The sequence below is a fragment of the Chenopodium quinoa genome, unplaced genomic scaffold, assembly GCF_001683475.1.
Source record: "Chenopodium quinoa cultivar QQ74 unplaced genomic scaffold, ASM168347v1, whole genome shotgun sequence".
In the NCBI taxonomy this organism is placed as follows: domain Eukaryota; kingdom Viridiplantae; phylum Streptophyta; class Magnoliopsida; order Caryophyllales; family Amaranthaceae; genus Chenopodium; species Chenopodium quinoa.
This window is the reverse complement of record NW_018743691.1, coordinates 2,974,463-2,988,143: the sequence shown is the minus strand read 5'-3', so window position 1 is coordinate 2,988,143 and position 13,681 is coordinate 2,974,463. Positions and strand designations below refer to the sequence as shown.

Genomic DNA, 13,681 nt, shown 5'->3' with positions numbered 1-13,681 from the left:
CGAGTATGAGTGAGGAAATTTAGCTTTCCCACTAAAGACCTATACTGTTGAGGATCAGCTAACAAATCACCAGCTGATTCTTGCAATTGCAAATGAATAGGCAGGGGTGTGACAGCTCTAGAACTCAGAACAAAATCACACTCATGAAGTAATTCTCTGGTAAATTTCTTCTGACTAAGAATAACACCATCCTTAGAATAACCAACTTCAATTCCCAAGAAGTAATTCAGTATGCCAAGATCTTTGATACTAAATTACTGATGCAGGGCTGACTTAAGACTGAGCATAGCAGATTCATCTGAGCCAGTGAGTATAACATCATCAACATAAACAACAGCCAAACAAAGCAAATCACCTGATCTTCTAAGAAATAGACTGTAATCATTCTTGGATTGCTCAAATCCCATATCTTTCAAGAAGGCAACCAGTTTCTCAAACCACTGCCTGGATGCCTGTTTTAGCCCATAGATTGATCTGATCAGTTTACAGACCTTGTTATCAGGATTTGGTACACCTTTAGGTACCTTCATGTAAACCTCTTCTTTGAGATCACCATGTAGAAAAGCGTTATTAACATCCAGTTGATACATAGACCACTGCTTGCTAGCTGCAACTACTATTAAGCTCCTAACTGTATTCATTTTGACCACTAGACTAAAGGTCTCCTCATAGTCTATGTCATACTTCTGAGTAAAACCTTTTGCAACAAGTCGAGCCTTACACCTTTCTAGCCCACCATTTTCCTTGAGTTTGACCTTGTAAACCCACTTACAGCCAATAGCTTTCTTGCCTTTTGGCAAATCAACAAGTTCCCATGTATTATTTACAAGCAGGGCATTAATTTCTTTAGGCATTGCATCAACCCAAACAGGTTCAAGTGATGACTGAGCATAGTTGAAAGGCTCAATGATATCACAGGAACTTAGAAAACATTTATAATCAACAAGGAAAGCATCAAAAGTGACCAGATTACACTAATGCTGGTTATCAGAATATGCTAAAATAGCATATTGACAATGATAGATATCAAACTTTGAAGGAAACTTATGTGGTCTGTCTGATTTTCTAACAGAATTGGGAGAAGAAGAAAAAGGAATGTGTATGGGAGAGGAATCAGGGACAGAAGTATGCTGGGAGGAATCAGAAGAAACAGAATTTGGAGAGAAAATAGAAGAAGAAATAGGAGAAGAAATGGGAGTAAAATTAAGATGAACATCATGAGAAGGAAAAATTTGAGGTGAACAAGGTGGATCATCAGTAACATCAGAAGTAGTAACAGTAGGGAGATATATAGCAGTAGACAAGATGGAGGAAGGGTTATTTTTCTGAAAGAAAAGGTGATAAGGGAAATGCCTTTCATGAAATTGAACATTTCTTGTGACCTTAATCTTGTGAGAACTTAGATCATACATCTTATACCCCTTTTGACTCACTGAATATCCTATGAAAACACAAGGATCTGACCTGTCATCTAACTTTGTTCTGTTCACCTTAGAGGTTGAAGCAAAGCAAAGACAACCAAACACCCTTAAGTGAGAAATATCAGGAATAAAACCATGTAACCTTTGAAAAGGAATATCATTACCTATGGCAGACAGAGGCATCCTATTCATCAAATACACAGCACATAAAACACTATCTCCCCAAAATTTATCAGGTACTCTAGCCTGAATATACAAAGCCCTAGCTGTCTCCAAAATGTATCTATGTTTCCTCTCAACTACCCCATTTTGCTGAGGTGTATCACTACAAGAAGTTTGATGTACAATACCAAACTTATTAAACAAAGCCTTCATATCCCCTTCACAAAGATCCTGAGCATTGTCAGATCTAACAGCCTTAAGTTTGGAATAAAATTGAGTGGAAATCATAGAAATGAAATTTGACATAATCTCAACTAATTCTGTTTTATTTCTCATTAAATGAACCCAAGTAAACCTGGGGTAATCATCTACAATTTTAAGAAATTGATTACATCTAGTTAGAGTTTTAACAGAATGTGGGCCCCAAACATCAATGTGAATGAGCTCAAAGGGTTTAGTAGACTTGATACTACTTACAGGAAAGGGTAGCTTACATTGCCTAGCCTTAGGACAAACTTGGAAAATTGAATCTACCATACAATCATCACTAATAGATGCAGGTCTAATCAATTTCAGTTTATTGAAAGGTAAATGTCCAAGCCTCAAATGCCACAACTTAGTCTCCTCAGAAACTGCAACACAAACAACCTTAGATGGCACAGAAATTGTATCAACATGACTGTCCTGTTGATCTGGAACATTGTACAGACCTGAGCTCACACTACCAAGAATAATCGAGTGTCCTTTCTGTGTGTGAACAAAACATTTGTCATGAGTAAAAAGAAGTTCACAACTCGTATCTCTACACAACTTATGTACAGAAATAAGATTAAACTTAAATTCTAGTACATATAGCACATTATGCAGGATAATTCCATCATGCAACTTTACTGAACCAAGATGAGTTATCAAAATTCTCCTTCCATCAGGTATTGTGATGTATCTATCCCCAGTAACAACAGGTTTACACTCAAAAAACTGAGATAAATCAGAACAAATGTGATCTGATGCACCACTATCTAATATCCATCTAGTATTAGAACAAGACAGAAGACAGAGATTACCTGCCATCATGGCATGGCTTTGAGATCCTGAAGTAGAAGAATCAGAAGTCTGATTTGCAATGTAGGCCATAAACTGATCATACTGTTCTGCAGAAACAGTCCTAGTAGTGGAGTCAGGGTCAGTCATGACAGAATCATCAGCAAAACTCATAGCAGCCACTTTTCTATCCTTAAAACCTTTGAAATTAGGTGGATATCCTTTGAGCTTAAAGCAACGATCAATACTGTGACCAGGAATCTCACAGTAGGTGCAATAGAACTTGGATCCAGGTTTAAAACTTCCATGAACTTGAGCTCCAGTATTTTGCCTAGCCAAACCTCCAGAATTATGAGTAAAATTAGGAGAAGATGTTTGTTGATTGTTGTGAAATCTTGTAGGAAAACCTGATCCAGTAAATCTCCTTCTATCTACAGCAAAAGCCATAGACTCACCACTTATACTCATCTGAGAAATTTCTTTATGCTTCTCTTCTTGTTCAAACATTCTATATACCTCAGTCACTCTAGGTAAGGACTACATCATGAGAATATTGCCTCTAATTGTAGAGAATTTGTCACTCAATTTCATCATGAATTGAATAACCATCTTCTGATGATGTCTCTCATAAATCCTCTTAGTCAGATTATAGGTGCAATTATTACAAGTACAGTAAGGTAGAGGACAGGCTTCATCAATAGCATCCCATAAAGATTTAATTGCAGTAAAGAATTCAGCTACAGATTGATTACCTTGAGCAATATCAGTCAATTTCTGTTCAAGAGCATATATCTGAGCCAAAGATGTATAGCCAAACCTCTCTTCAAGATCGAGCCACACTTCTCTTGCAGATCTTAAGAACATCACACTGCTGGCAATACTTTCATCCAGATTGAACAAAATCCAGGAGCAAACCAAATCATTACACCTTTCCCAGGCCTTGAACTCCATGCTTGACTCATCAACAGGTCTCAAATGAGTTTCATTGACAAAACCAGCTTTATTCTTTGCTCAAAGTGTCAACAACATCGATCTCTTCCAGCCGGTGAATCCATCACCATTGAATTTGAAAGAAACTAATTGAGCAGAATTAGCATCAGATGGATGGATGTAATAGATGCTAGCAGGATTCTGATTAAGCGGTAGATTCACAGAATTTTCAGCAGCCATTATCAGATCAAAATTCAATAAACAGAGATCAATGAAACAGTGAATCAGAAGAATCAAGTTCTTTTTTTTTTTAGCAGATATCAGCTTCAATTCAACAATCAATTCAGTGAAAATTCGAGGAAAAACAACCTCAATCAAGATATTTGAGAATTAGAAATCAAAAGAAAATGAAGAATTCTGGAGAAAAATTGTGAAGAAAAATCAAACAAAATACTAGAATTTCAGCTCTGATACCATGATAATTCTAGAAAAATTAAGGAGAAAAACGAGAGAAAATATTGGGGAAAATTATCTGATTATGATCGAATAATGATATTACAGCAGAAAATATGAATATATATCAATACATAATCTAGAAACTTCTGTAAGAATCCCACAAATATCAGTAACTAACTTAACAAAATATCTGTAACTAATTCCCTGAAATCTAGGGAATTCTGTTATGAGGCAGAGCTGATGTGGCAGGGCTGACTTCAGTTGATTGATTACGTGTAGCTTCATTAATATCCATCTCGAAGATCGATTAAGTCGGGGAGCTTTGAGCTTATGATCTAATTGATTTCCTTGCTTGTAAATGACTATATTCTCCAAGAGCCCATATGGGGAAGATATTTCTAAATGAAGAATAATTTAGGGTGCAAGTCTTCATGAATACTCCAGTGATTTCCTATTACAAATTGGCATTGTTATAGTTTCACATGCATGAAAAACACATGCATGAATCTAATTTGTAAACATAAAATTAAAACCCTACATAAGAATTTTATTTAAATTAGGGAATTCATATTGGAGAATATAATTTTTACTTAGTTTACATATCTTTTAATATACAAATTATCTTAGCATTTAGAAAATAAAAAATGATATTACGTAGTTTAGTTTTGCAAAATTACCTGTTGTGGAAAGTCTCCATCATCCATCTGTGAGTTTATTAAAACTCTTATTCCTCGTTCTATGGGAGTTGGATCTATATCACCCTGTTGTATTGGCAAAATAATATAAGTAAAAAGTTATGTTAAAATAATAACACAATTTTTATTGATAAAATAATTAATATTAAAAGTTTATATTAGAATGAGCGTTATGCTTTTTCTTTAGGAGTTGTGATATAAGAATGGACATAGTGATTTTATTTTACATTAGGTATACATTAGGAATGTGACATTAAGTTTACTAGTCTAATAAGCCCAATATATGAGTACGCAAAGCAAGACTAGTTGTGTGTTATGAGTGTGATTAGTGGATGTCACAAAAATGACCAAGGTATAAGAAAGAAATTAAAAATACTCACAAATCCGGCTTTAATAAGGGACAACAATGCCCACGATGTTTGCACCAAATTCGACTTGTTCCCTTCTAAATTCGTGTAAACCTGTTTCATATATACCCAAATACGTCAATTGTTCAATAAAAAGATGATATTGTGAAATTAAATCATACATAATAATCCTCAAAATTTTATGCAACTTATTTTTATTTGATCAACAATAATTAAGAAAATTATTAGTACCTTGTTTGGACTAGAGAGGTAATTCTCCCCCCAACCACCATCAGGCAATTGCTTTGAGAGCAAAAAATGACAAGCCTTGCGCAATGCAAGGCTATTGTTGTAGTTCTTCCCAGAACATACTAATGCCTCAACTCCAAACCACGTTCCATATGTATAACAGATTCCCCAACAACCATACCTACACTCATTGATGAATAATTTTTGAAAATTTCGTTATTTTCTCAGGATTATTAATGTTGTTATTAAAAATTTTGAAACAAAAATAATAATCGATCGAATAATAAATGAGAAATAACTTACCAAGAACCATCAGGGTTTTGTGTCTCTTCAACGTAGCGTATACCTTTAGCAATGCTCTTTTCTATTTCTTTCTTTCTATGTCCAGGGTATAGCTTCTTGAAGAGTGTTAAACCTTGGATTGCTGAAGAAGTGCACTCAACATACCTACATTAAAATTATGGAATGATTGTTAGTTGAATTTTAAAATAAAGACTAACATGTGTTGCATGTTTTATGTAGTGCTTTAGGATATACCCTCTAGTTTCTAAATCGTCCAATTACTAGAATGAGAGCTATGAAAAGGAGATATTGAACCCAAAAAATAAGTTTTTTTATTCACTAATTTTTCATATTTTAGTTCTATACTAAAATTGAGTAAACTTTTTTTAAAAAAATTAAATAAAATTAGTTACATACGTACTCACCTTATTTTTACCAATCTAAACTTGTATGAGTTAATTTTCCCTTGAATATATATATATATATATATATATATATATATATATATATATATATATATATATATATATATATATATATATATATATATATATATATATAAAGTTATCTAATTATATAAATTTGAATTACATAATTTTTCTAAATTTAAGTATTACTCCATAAATTTAAATTTCATGAAGAAGATGGAATGTGGAACTTACTCTCTTTCGATAAGAACATCTTCAAAGAACTCTGTAGGATTGAAATTCTAAAAAAAATAAACAAAATGTTCTTATAAGAAATAAATCTTCCCAATATTGCTGCAAATGCTATAATACAATTACATACATTATATAAAATCATTTTATTATACTTATTTTTTTTATATACCTCAAGCCAACGAAAAGCTCTCTTGGGCTCCCAAGCAGGAAAACCACCATTTTCACTCTAAAAATGTACCAAAATATATCATTTTAATTAATTACAGTGGTAAAAATAGATGAAGAAAAGTAGATAAAAGTCATTAATTAAACAAATAATTAAACACTTACTTGAAGGGAAAGAATGACATTAAGAGCATCATACAAGCGTTCTGCTTCAATTTTTTCACCCACAACTTCGGGGGGATATCTTGAGAATAGAAGTGCAACCTATGAAATATTCAACACGTGACGAAGATGTTTAAGACCTTGTTCTGCTAACAATATTTCACTCGTATAAGTTCAGATATGATACGTTTAGAGAAAATACATTTATTAATTTTTTTTTTAATATTTTTTTTTTTTTTTTTTTTTGAGGAAATAAGAAAAGTAAGTTACGATACAATTTAATTAACAGAGGTTTTTCAGAACGGCAAGCCACATGGTACGGCAGGAGTTACTTGTAAGGTGTTACTTGTATTCTAGGGTTACTTGTAAGGAGTTACTTGTATTATGAGGTTCCTTGTATCATGGGGTTACTTGTAGGTGTTACTTGTATTCTATGTAACTCCTACAAATAACTCCAGACCAAAACTTCATACCAAACCAGTAATACCCTATAAGTAACCTCTGACCAAAACCAGTAGCACCCATACAAGTAATCCCAGAATACAAGTAACACTTACAAGTAACCCCTAACAAAACCAGTAACACTTTATAAGTAACCACTGACCAAAACCAGTAACCCCAGAACACAAGTAACCCCTGACCAAAACAGTAACACCCTACAAGTAACCCCTACCGTACCATGTGGCCAGCCGCATACAAAAATTTGTATTAATTTCAAATAAGGGATGTTTATATAGATTTAAGACTACTGTAAATTAACAAGTACACTATACCTTAAACCCTTCAGCAGTGCAATCAGAGACTTGCCAACCATGATCTTGTAGTGAAAAAGTCCATGCGCCTTTTGAAATATGTCTATACATCTCCTGGAAGTTTCCAGAAGGATTGTCTTTGACCTAATACACGCAGGTTGATCGAGTTTGTTTAATCAACTTTGTACCAAAGTGATCATGGTGAGGGTCGAGGGAAGGTTATAACAGGCGCGTGCACACACACACACAAACAATAAAGATAATATACCTGGGAGGCTTTTAAAAAATAGTGTGCTTTCTTTAATGTAGGTGCATAATCTTGTGTAAGACCACTTGCAAATATTGCTTGGATTGCAAAGGCTGCATCCCACATTTGGGAACCAAAACTCTGTTTTTTTTTAACATAAACTTACATATTAGAAATCAATAGCTACTTTTGTTACTTGAATTTTTATGAAATTTTATTTTATTTGCCTATAATTACCTGCATTTTCATCCCATCTTCTGCAAGCCAGAAGTAATCTGGAATTCGCGCTAGATGTTTCTTGTATGCTTCAGAATTTGAATCTTCTACCCAACAAGAAAGCATACAAAGAACCTGTTACAAGTTTTATTTGGTAATATAAGTTATTATGTAACAACATTTTTTTTATTTGTAAATGTAATATAATGCAATGGTATAAAACCTTTTCCACACAACCAATGCAGAGGTATCTACTATTAATGTCCTCATAGTGTACATGTTCCATAGCGATCTTCATCGACTTCTCTCTCAATTTCGAGAAGGGCCAACGGTTGAGTACTGGCTCGACAAAGTTGTGAAGGAATCCCCATACCATGTCTTGTACTAGGGGATGAGGGTAGTAAAGGTCCTCCTACAAAACATTGGTTTTTTTTAGTATGTTCACTTTCATATAGTATATAATCATATTGTTGTAGGATATATATATTTACCTTAGCACAAGTGTTTCTAGCCTTGTTCCAATTTATTTCATTGTAAGGTTCATTGTAAAGCTCCCTTCTTAGTGACAGAATGAGTGGAGTTATTGGACCAACAAATCTCTTACCATAAAGATATGACATTGGCATATACACCAACCTACAGTAGCATAACAATTTCCCTGCAATTTTGACCATAATTTCCCTTAAATTAACTTTATTGAATTTAATTTAGTTCAAAAAAAAGATGTTGCACTAGAAAAATTAAGTTTAGCCAATTTGGAACCTGGATGCATAGGTGAAATCTCAGGGAGTAGCCAAAATTCTGGTGGCATTGGGTTGCACCCATCCCACTCGTACGCTCCAAGCACCTACATATAAAACGAGATCATTTTATAAACAAACACTCTATATACTCCCTTCGTTTTAATTTGATAGTCTCATTTTAACTTTTTTATAATCAAACTTTAAAAAATTTGACTAAACTCACATTAATATTAATATAAATATACAAAATATAATCATGTAAGATGAGTATTACATTTGGCTCAATGTGAAGATTTATAATATCAATTTTATAAAATTGACTCTTGAAAATTGCACAATATAAAATTAGGAATTCATGACAAAAACACGCGTAAATCAGTGTAATTAGTGTTTATATTTTTATGATTTCTAGGGTCTGTTCTCTTACGTTGAAATTTAGTTCAGTTCAGTTCAGCTCAGTTCAGTTCAGTTCAGTTCAGTTTCGCTCCTAATTTCTTTCTCTTATAAAATATTCATTTCAGTTCAGTTCAGTTCAGCTCAACTTAGTTCAGCTCAGTTCAGTTCAATTCAATTCAGTTCAGTTCAGTTCAGCTCAGTTCAGTTTAGTTCAGTTCAGCTCAATTCAGTCAATGAGAACAGGCCCTTAATTTTTTACGATTTTCAAGTGTAAATTTAATGCTATGTATAAAATTTTCCATTTTTAAAAAGATAATTAAAGATACTGATGGTTAAAAATACATACTTCTTATTAAATTCCGAGCAAAGTCAAATTTTGACTATCAAATTGAAATAGAGATAGTATTAATTATTTGTCTTATACATTATGAATTTTATTCATAAGTCTAATAATGACAAATGACTAACCGTGAGCCAAAATTTTCCCCAAGATGGGATGGCAGTGGCACCACCATGATCAAGGATCCATTGACGAGCCCTTGCAACCGCGTTATCCTCACCATCATCGGGGCCTTCTCCGAGCAGCCTAAGGGCAATGTAGCTAATTACAGAACCAAACATTGTGCTATTGCCTTCTATGTGAAGTCCCCATCCTCCATCTTCATTCTGCCAATATTTTCCACATTTTGTAATGTAAGACTTAAGTTTATTTCACCAAATAAATGAGAGTTAAATTAGTTATGGTTGAACCTGGTGATTGTAGATGTAACGCTTGATTTCCTTTTGGTGTTCAGAAGATAAAATTGTATTTGTTGCTCCTGTAATGTGCAGGGCTATTACCTGAAATTTTGAAATATTACATTTTTGAGATGAGGTTGGTGATGAGTCATATTAATATTGGCCATTTTAGTGTAACGGATGTAGATTAGTTAGTTTAACTTTTGAGGGTGACACGCAAGTTTTAGGATCGAATCTTATCTACATTATTGCCTTTATGACTGTCTCAACACCCAAAGAAACATGACAACCCTTTAAAATGTGCAAGAAATGATCTTTGAAAGTTTAACCTATTATTTTAAGAAAGTAAATTTCCATGAATTTCACATAACAAAATTGTCATTCATTGATTATCCAAAAAAAAAAATAACAATGCATTTTTTCAATGTGTTCAACAAGTTCATTCTTCCATTATTTATTTCTTTATTTTTAGTGAATACAATTGCACTTTATAGCTTGACAATGTATAATTTGAACAAGTAATATATTTAACTATTTAAGAAAAAAATAAGCCTTAACAACACCAACTATAACTTGAGTACCGTGAATAGCACCCCTGTACGTAGTAGCCAGAATAACACCAACTTTTGTAATAAGCCAGGTGCAACATGTGTATAATAATAAATTAATGGTAAAACTTACAAGTGGAGGGAGGAAGAATAATGGGCCGGCAGATTCAGCGGGCCAGTGACCATCATGGGCCTGTAAACTGGAGAAGAAATTGATGGATCTTTTGAGTGTTGTATCCATTGCTTCCTCTGTTATCTCCTCTGTTTCCTTCAATTTGATTCTTTGAGGTATTGGCAAACTTGTGTTTTCTTTTCTCAACTGTTCCAAGTATTTGTTCCCCATAATTTAGTTTGTACTAGGAATATATTAAACCATTTACTTGTACATATTTTGTTATTACAACAATATTACTTGTCAATGTTGTCATTTGTTTACCTTGCCAATTCCTCTAGATACAATAAAAATTATAACGAAAAAGTTGTGTGTAAAATCATGACTTTTAGGCGAGAGTTCCAACAAAATTATACTAGTACATATTATTTTATCCCATTTAATTTTTATGTATATTAAAATCGCGGTTAGAGCTTTTTAATATTTATTTGATAAAGGTTTCTATAATTTGTAGTAAGTGGTATATATGTACAAACTATAACAAAGGAAATGTATTAACCTGCATTCTCATTAAGAGATCAGAACTTTGCCTATTCTTGAACCGATTCCTCTTGAATTCCTCCCTAACCATCTCAACCTCAGCTTGTTCCTCCGGTGTTCCAGCCTCATGATCATACTCCCAATGTTGTCGACCTACGTGATCGTTTATGCTCACTAGCCATGGATCCTTTCCTTCTGCTATCTTTAGCTTCCACATTATTAAATTCTTGTTTCTTTTGGCAAGAAATGTAATTCTCTAGGTTTTTTTTTAAAATTTTTTTTTTTTTTATTAACAAACTTTTTCAAGAGAAAAAAGGGAGAAAATTAAGAAAATGGTGTTTTTGAAGAGGAGTTTTGCATGATTTTGCATGAGCTTCCTCTATCCTATTTATAATACTCAATTCAAATTTCAGAACAAAAATAATTAACTTATTATTGTGTATGATCTTTAATTATTCTTTGATGATTTTGGGCATGGAAATATATAATCTAGTGTCTAGTGACGTTGACTTATAATCTTATAGATCATGTACATATAAATACATAATATAATTGTTCATTAAAAAATTGAAATAGTTTTAGTATCCTCTATACATCAGAAAATATTGCAGTTAGCTAATTATAGTGTATTAGTGTATAATGACATATTTTTCCATTAGATTATAAGTTCAAACTATAATCTAATCTATAATATATTAATTTAAGATGTCAAAAGACTTGGATCATCGTTTTTTTCTAATTTGACCAAATCAACATATATCTGTATGTATAATCTTATACGTGGGTATAATTGTGAAAAGAACCTAAGTTTGACCTGTTTTTAAGTTCTTTACATTATTTTGAACTTTCAAAGTCTGTATCAGCTATAAGATTCTTTGTTAAATTGCATGTTTCAATAGTTGATACTCCCTTTGTTAGGGAAAATTCGACTTACAAAAGATAAGGTTAAGGAGATTCAACACTCAACCTCTTATAACAAGGAATACTACTTAACCATCTAAACCAATTACCAACTATGTTATGGGGCGTCGGCTAGGCTAAACACTAATGAGATATAGTAAAGAAGGTATAAATAGTACAATATTGGGTGGAGGAGTAAGTTAGTCAATCTTTTTGAATAAACTCAAAAAATTTAACAACAAAAGTTATAAATGTTGTTCAATTTAATGCTCCATACGTTATTAGCACATGTATGTTCAATCTAGTCGAGTACTAAGAGAGTAAATCATAATTTTAAGTTAATCAATCTCAAATTTCGAACTATATATGTTTATAATTTGTACTCCCCCGTCTCTTAATTAAATGCGTACTTCTCTTTATTATGTGATGAATAAAGGCCAGAAAATAGGCATCTAATAAAGGGACGGAGGAAGTACTTATAATTGATGATTAATTACTTTTTTTTTTCTTTTTGTTGCTTATGCACTTATAACTACCTAAGTACCTTTTTTTTTTTTTTTTGAGGCAACCTAAGTACCTATATTTAACATGTTTAAAGCTTGTAGAAGTTAATTTGAACTAGAAAAAAAAAAACGCTTATAGCCACTTTGGCCGCGCCATATTTAGTTGTTATTGGTTTAAAATGGTTCCTTAAAACAAGTAACTTGCTTTGTTACTTATATTTACCTATATTTGACATGTTTAAAGATTGTAGAAGTTCACTTGAAAGAAATGGGAATACATATGGCCATATTAAGTTGATTTTGGTTTCAAATGGTCCTTATAACAAGTAACTTGCTTTGTTTTTGTAATTTCTTTGCCTAGACAATTAAAACTATCTATATTTGACATGTTTAAAGCTTGTAGAAGTTCGTTTGAAAGAGAATGCAAAAAATGGGAATGTGTATAGCCATTTAGACCATATTTAGTTGATTTTGGTTCAAAATGGTCCTAAAAATAAATAGGTAACATGCTTTATGTTTGTAATTTCTTTGCTTAGCCACTTCTAACTACCTATATTTGACATGTTTAAATTAAGATTGTAGAAGTTCAATCATTTGAAAGAAAATGTAAAAAATAGGAATGCTTATAGTCATTTAAGCCTTAATTATTGTTTAATTTTCATTCCAAATTGCCCTTAAAATTAAACAAGTAACTTGCTTTGTTTTTGTAATTTCTTTGCTTAGACGCTTCTAACTACCTATTTTTGACATGTTTAAAGCTTTTAGAGGTTCATTTGAGGGAGAATGTGAACAGTTATAGCCATTTAGGCCAAATTTGGTTGATTTTGATTCAAAATGGTCTTTAAAACAAGTAACTTGTTTTCTTTTTGTAATTTCTATACCTGGGCACTTATAATTTCGGGTAATTGACATGTTTAAAGTTTTTCCAAGTTCGTTTGAAAGAGAATGAGAAAAAAATAAAATAAGGGAATGCATATAGCCATTTAGTAGGCCATAGTTGAGGGTTTTTTTTTTTTTTCTTCGTATGCAACCATAGTTTGTGCTAGATTTTAATTTAAGCGATTTCACTTTGATTGCTTTTATAGGATGCCTTCCAAAAGAAGGTAGATGAGTGTAGAGAAAAAGGAATTGAGAAAATTTCAAATGTAATCTATTGGGAAACGGTCGGTGCTAGGAAGATAGGGGTATAGTAGTACCATGCCTCGGGACGACTTCAGTAAAAACCAACCTCTTATATTTTACAGTCACGATGATATGCCACATTTTAGCGACCATTTGTCCGTCATTAAATACCAACCGATACATATTCAACTAGTTAATATCGATTGATTTGTAGACTGAAAATAACAACTGTAACACCTTTCAGTCGGTAATCACCAGCTGTTTAAATTTCAGTCGACAAATGCCTAAAATC

The 13,681-nt window shown here is 32.6% G+C and overlaps 1 protein-coding gene across 1 annotated transcript; it reads right to left on the bottom strand.

Moving 5' to 3' along the window:
• Nucleotides 1-4,013: 4,013 nt before the first annotated feature.
• LOC110683768 (lupeol synthase-like) lies at nt 4,014-11,369 on the bottom strand. Its single transcript, XM_021860176.1, has 18 exons — nt 10,884-11,369; nt 10,346-10,531; nt 9,677-9,766; nt 9,395-9,592; nt 8,550-8,634; nt 8,279-8,445; nt 8,011-8,199; nt 7,809-7,922; nt 7,593-7,712; nt 7,346-7,468; nt 6,576-6,674; nt 6,415-6,471; nt 6,246-6,292; nt 5,605-5,748; nt 5,305-5,482; nt 5,086-5,166; nt 4,688-4,771; nt 4,014-4,461 (listed from the first exon to the last, which is right to left on the bottom strand). The coding sequence occupies exons 1-18, from the start codon at nt 11,079-11,081 to the stop codon at nt 4,339-4,341; spliced, it is 2,283 nt and encodes a 760-aa protein (XP_021715868.1). The 5' UTR covers nt 11,082-11,369; the 3' UTR covers nt 4,014-4,338.
• Nucleotides 11,370-13,681: the final 2,312 nt, after the last annotated feature.

Bases quoted from the DNA above. Each gene is read 5' to 3' on its own strand.
- LOC110683768 (XM_021860176.1), bottom strand. From the start codon at position 11,081: ATGTGGAAGCTAAAGATAGCAGAAGGAAAGGATCCATGGCTAGTGAGC. The intron at 7,713-7,808 runs GTAATTATAGGC...AAAAAAAAACAG, and splicing joins AAGATGGGATGAAAATGCAG to AGTTTTGGTTCCCAAATGTG. The intron at 6,472-6,575 runs GTAAGTGTTTAA...GTACATTTTTAG, and splicing joins ATGTCATTCTTTCCCTTCAA to AGTGAAAATGGTGGTTTTCC.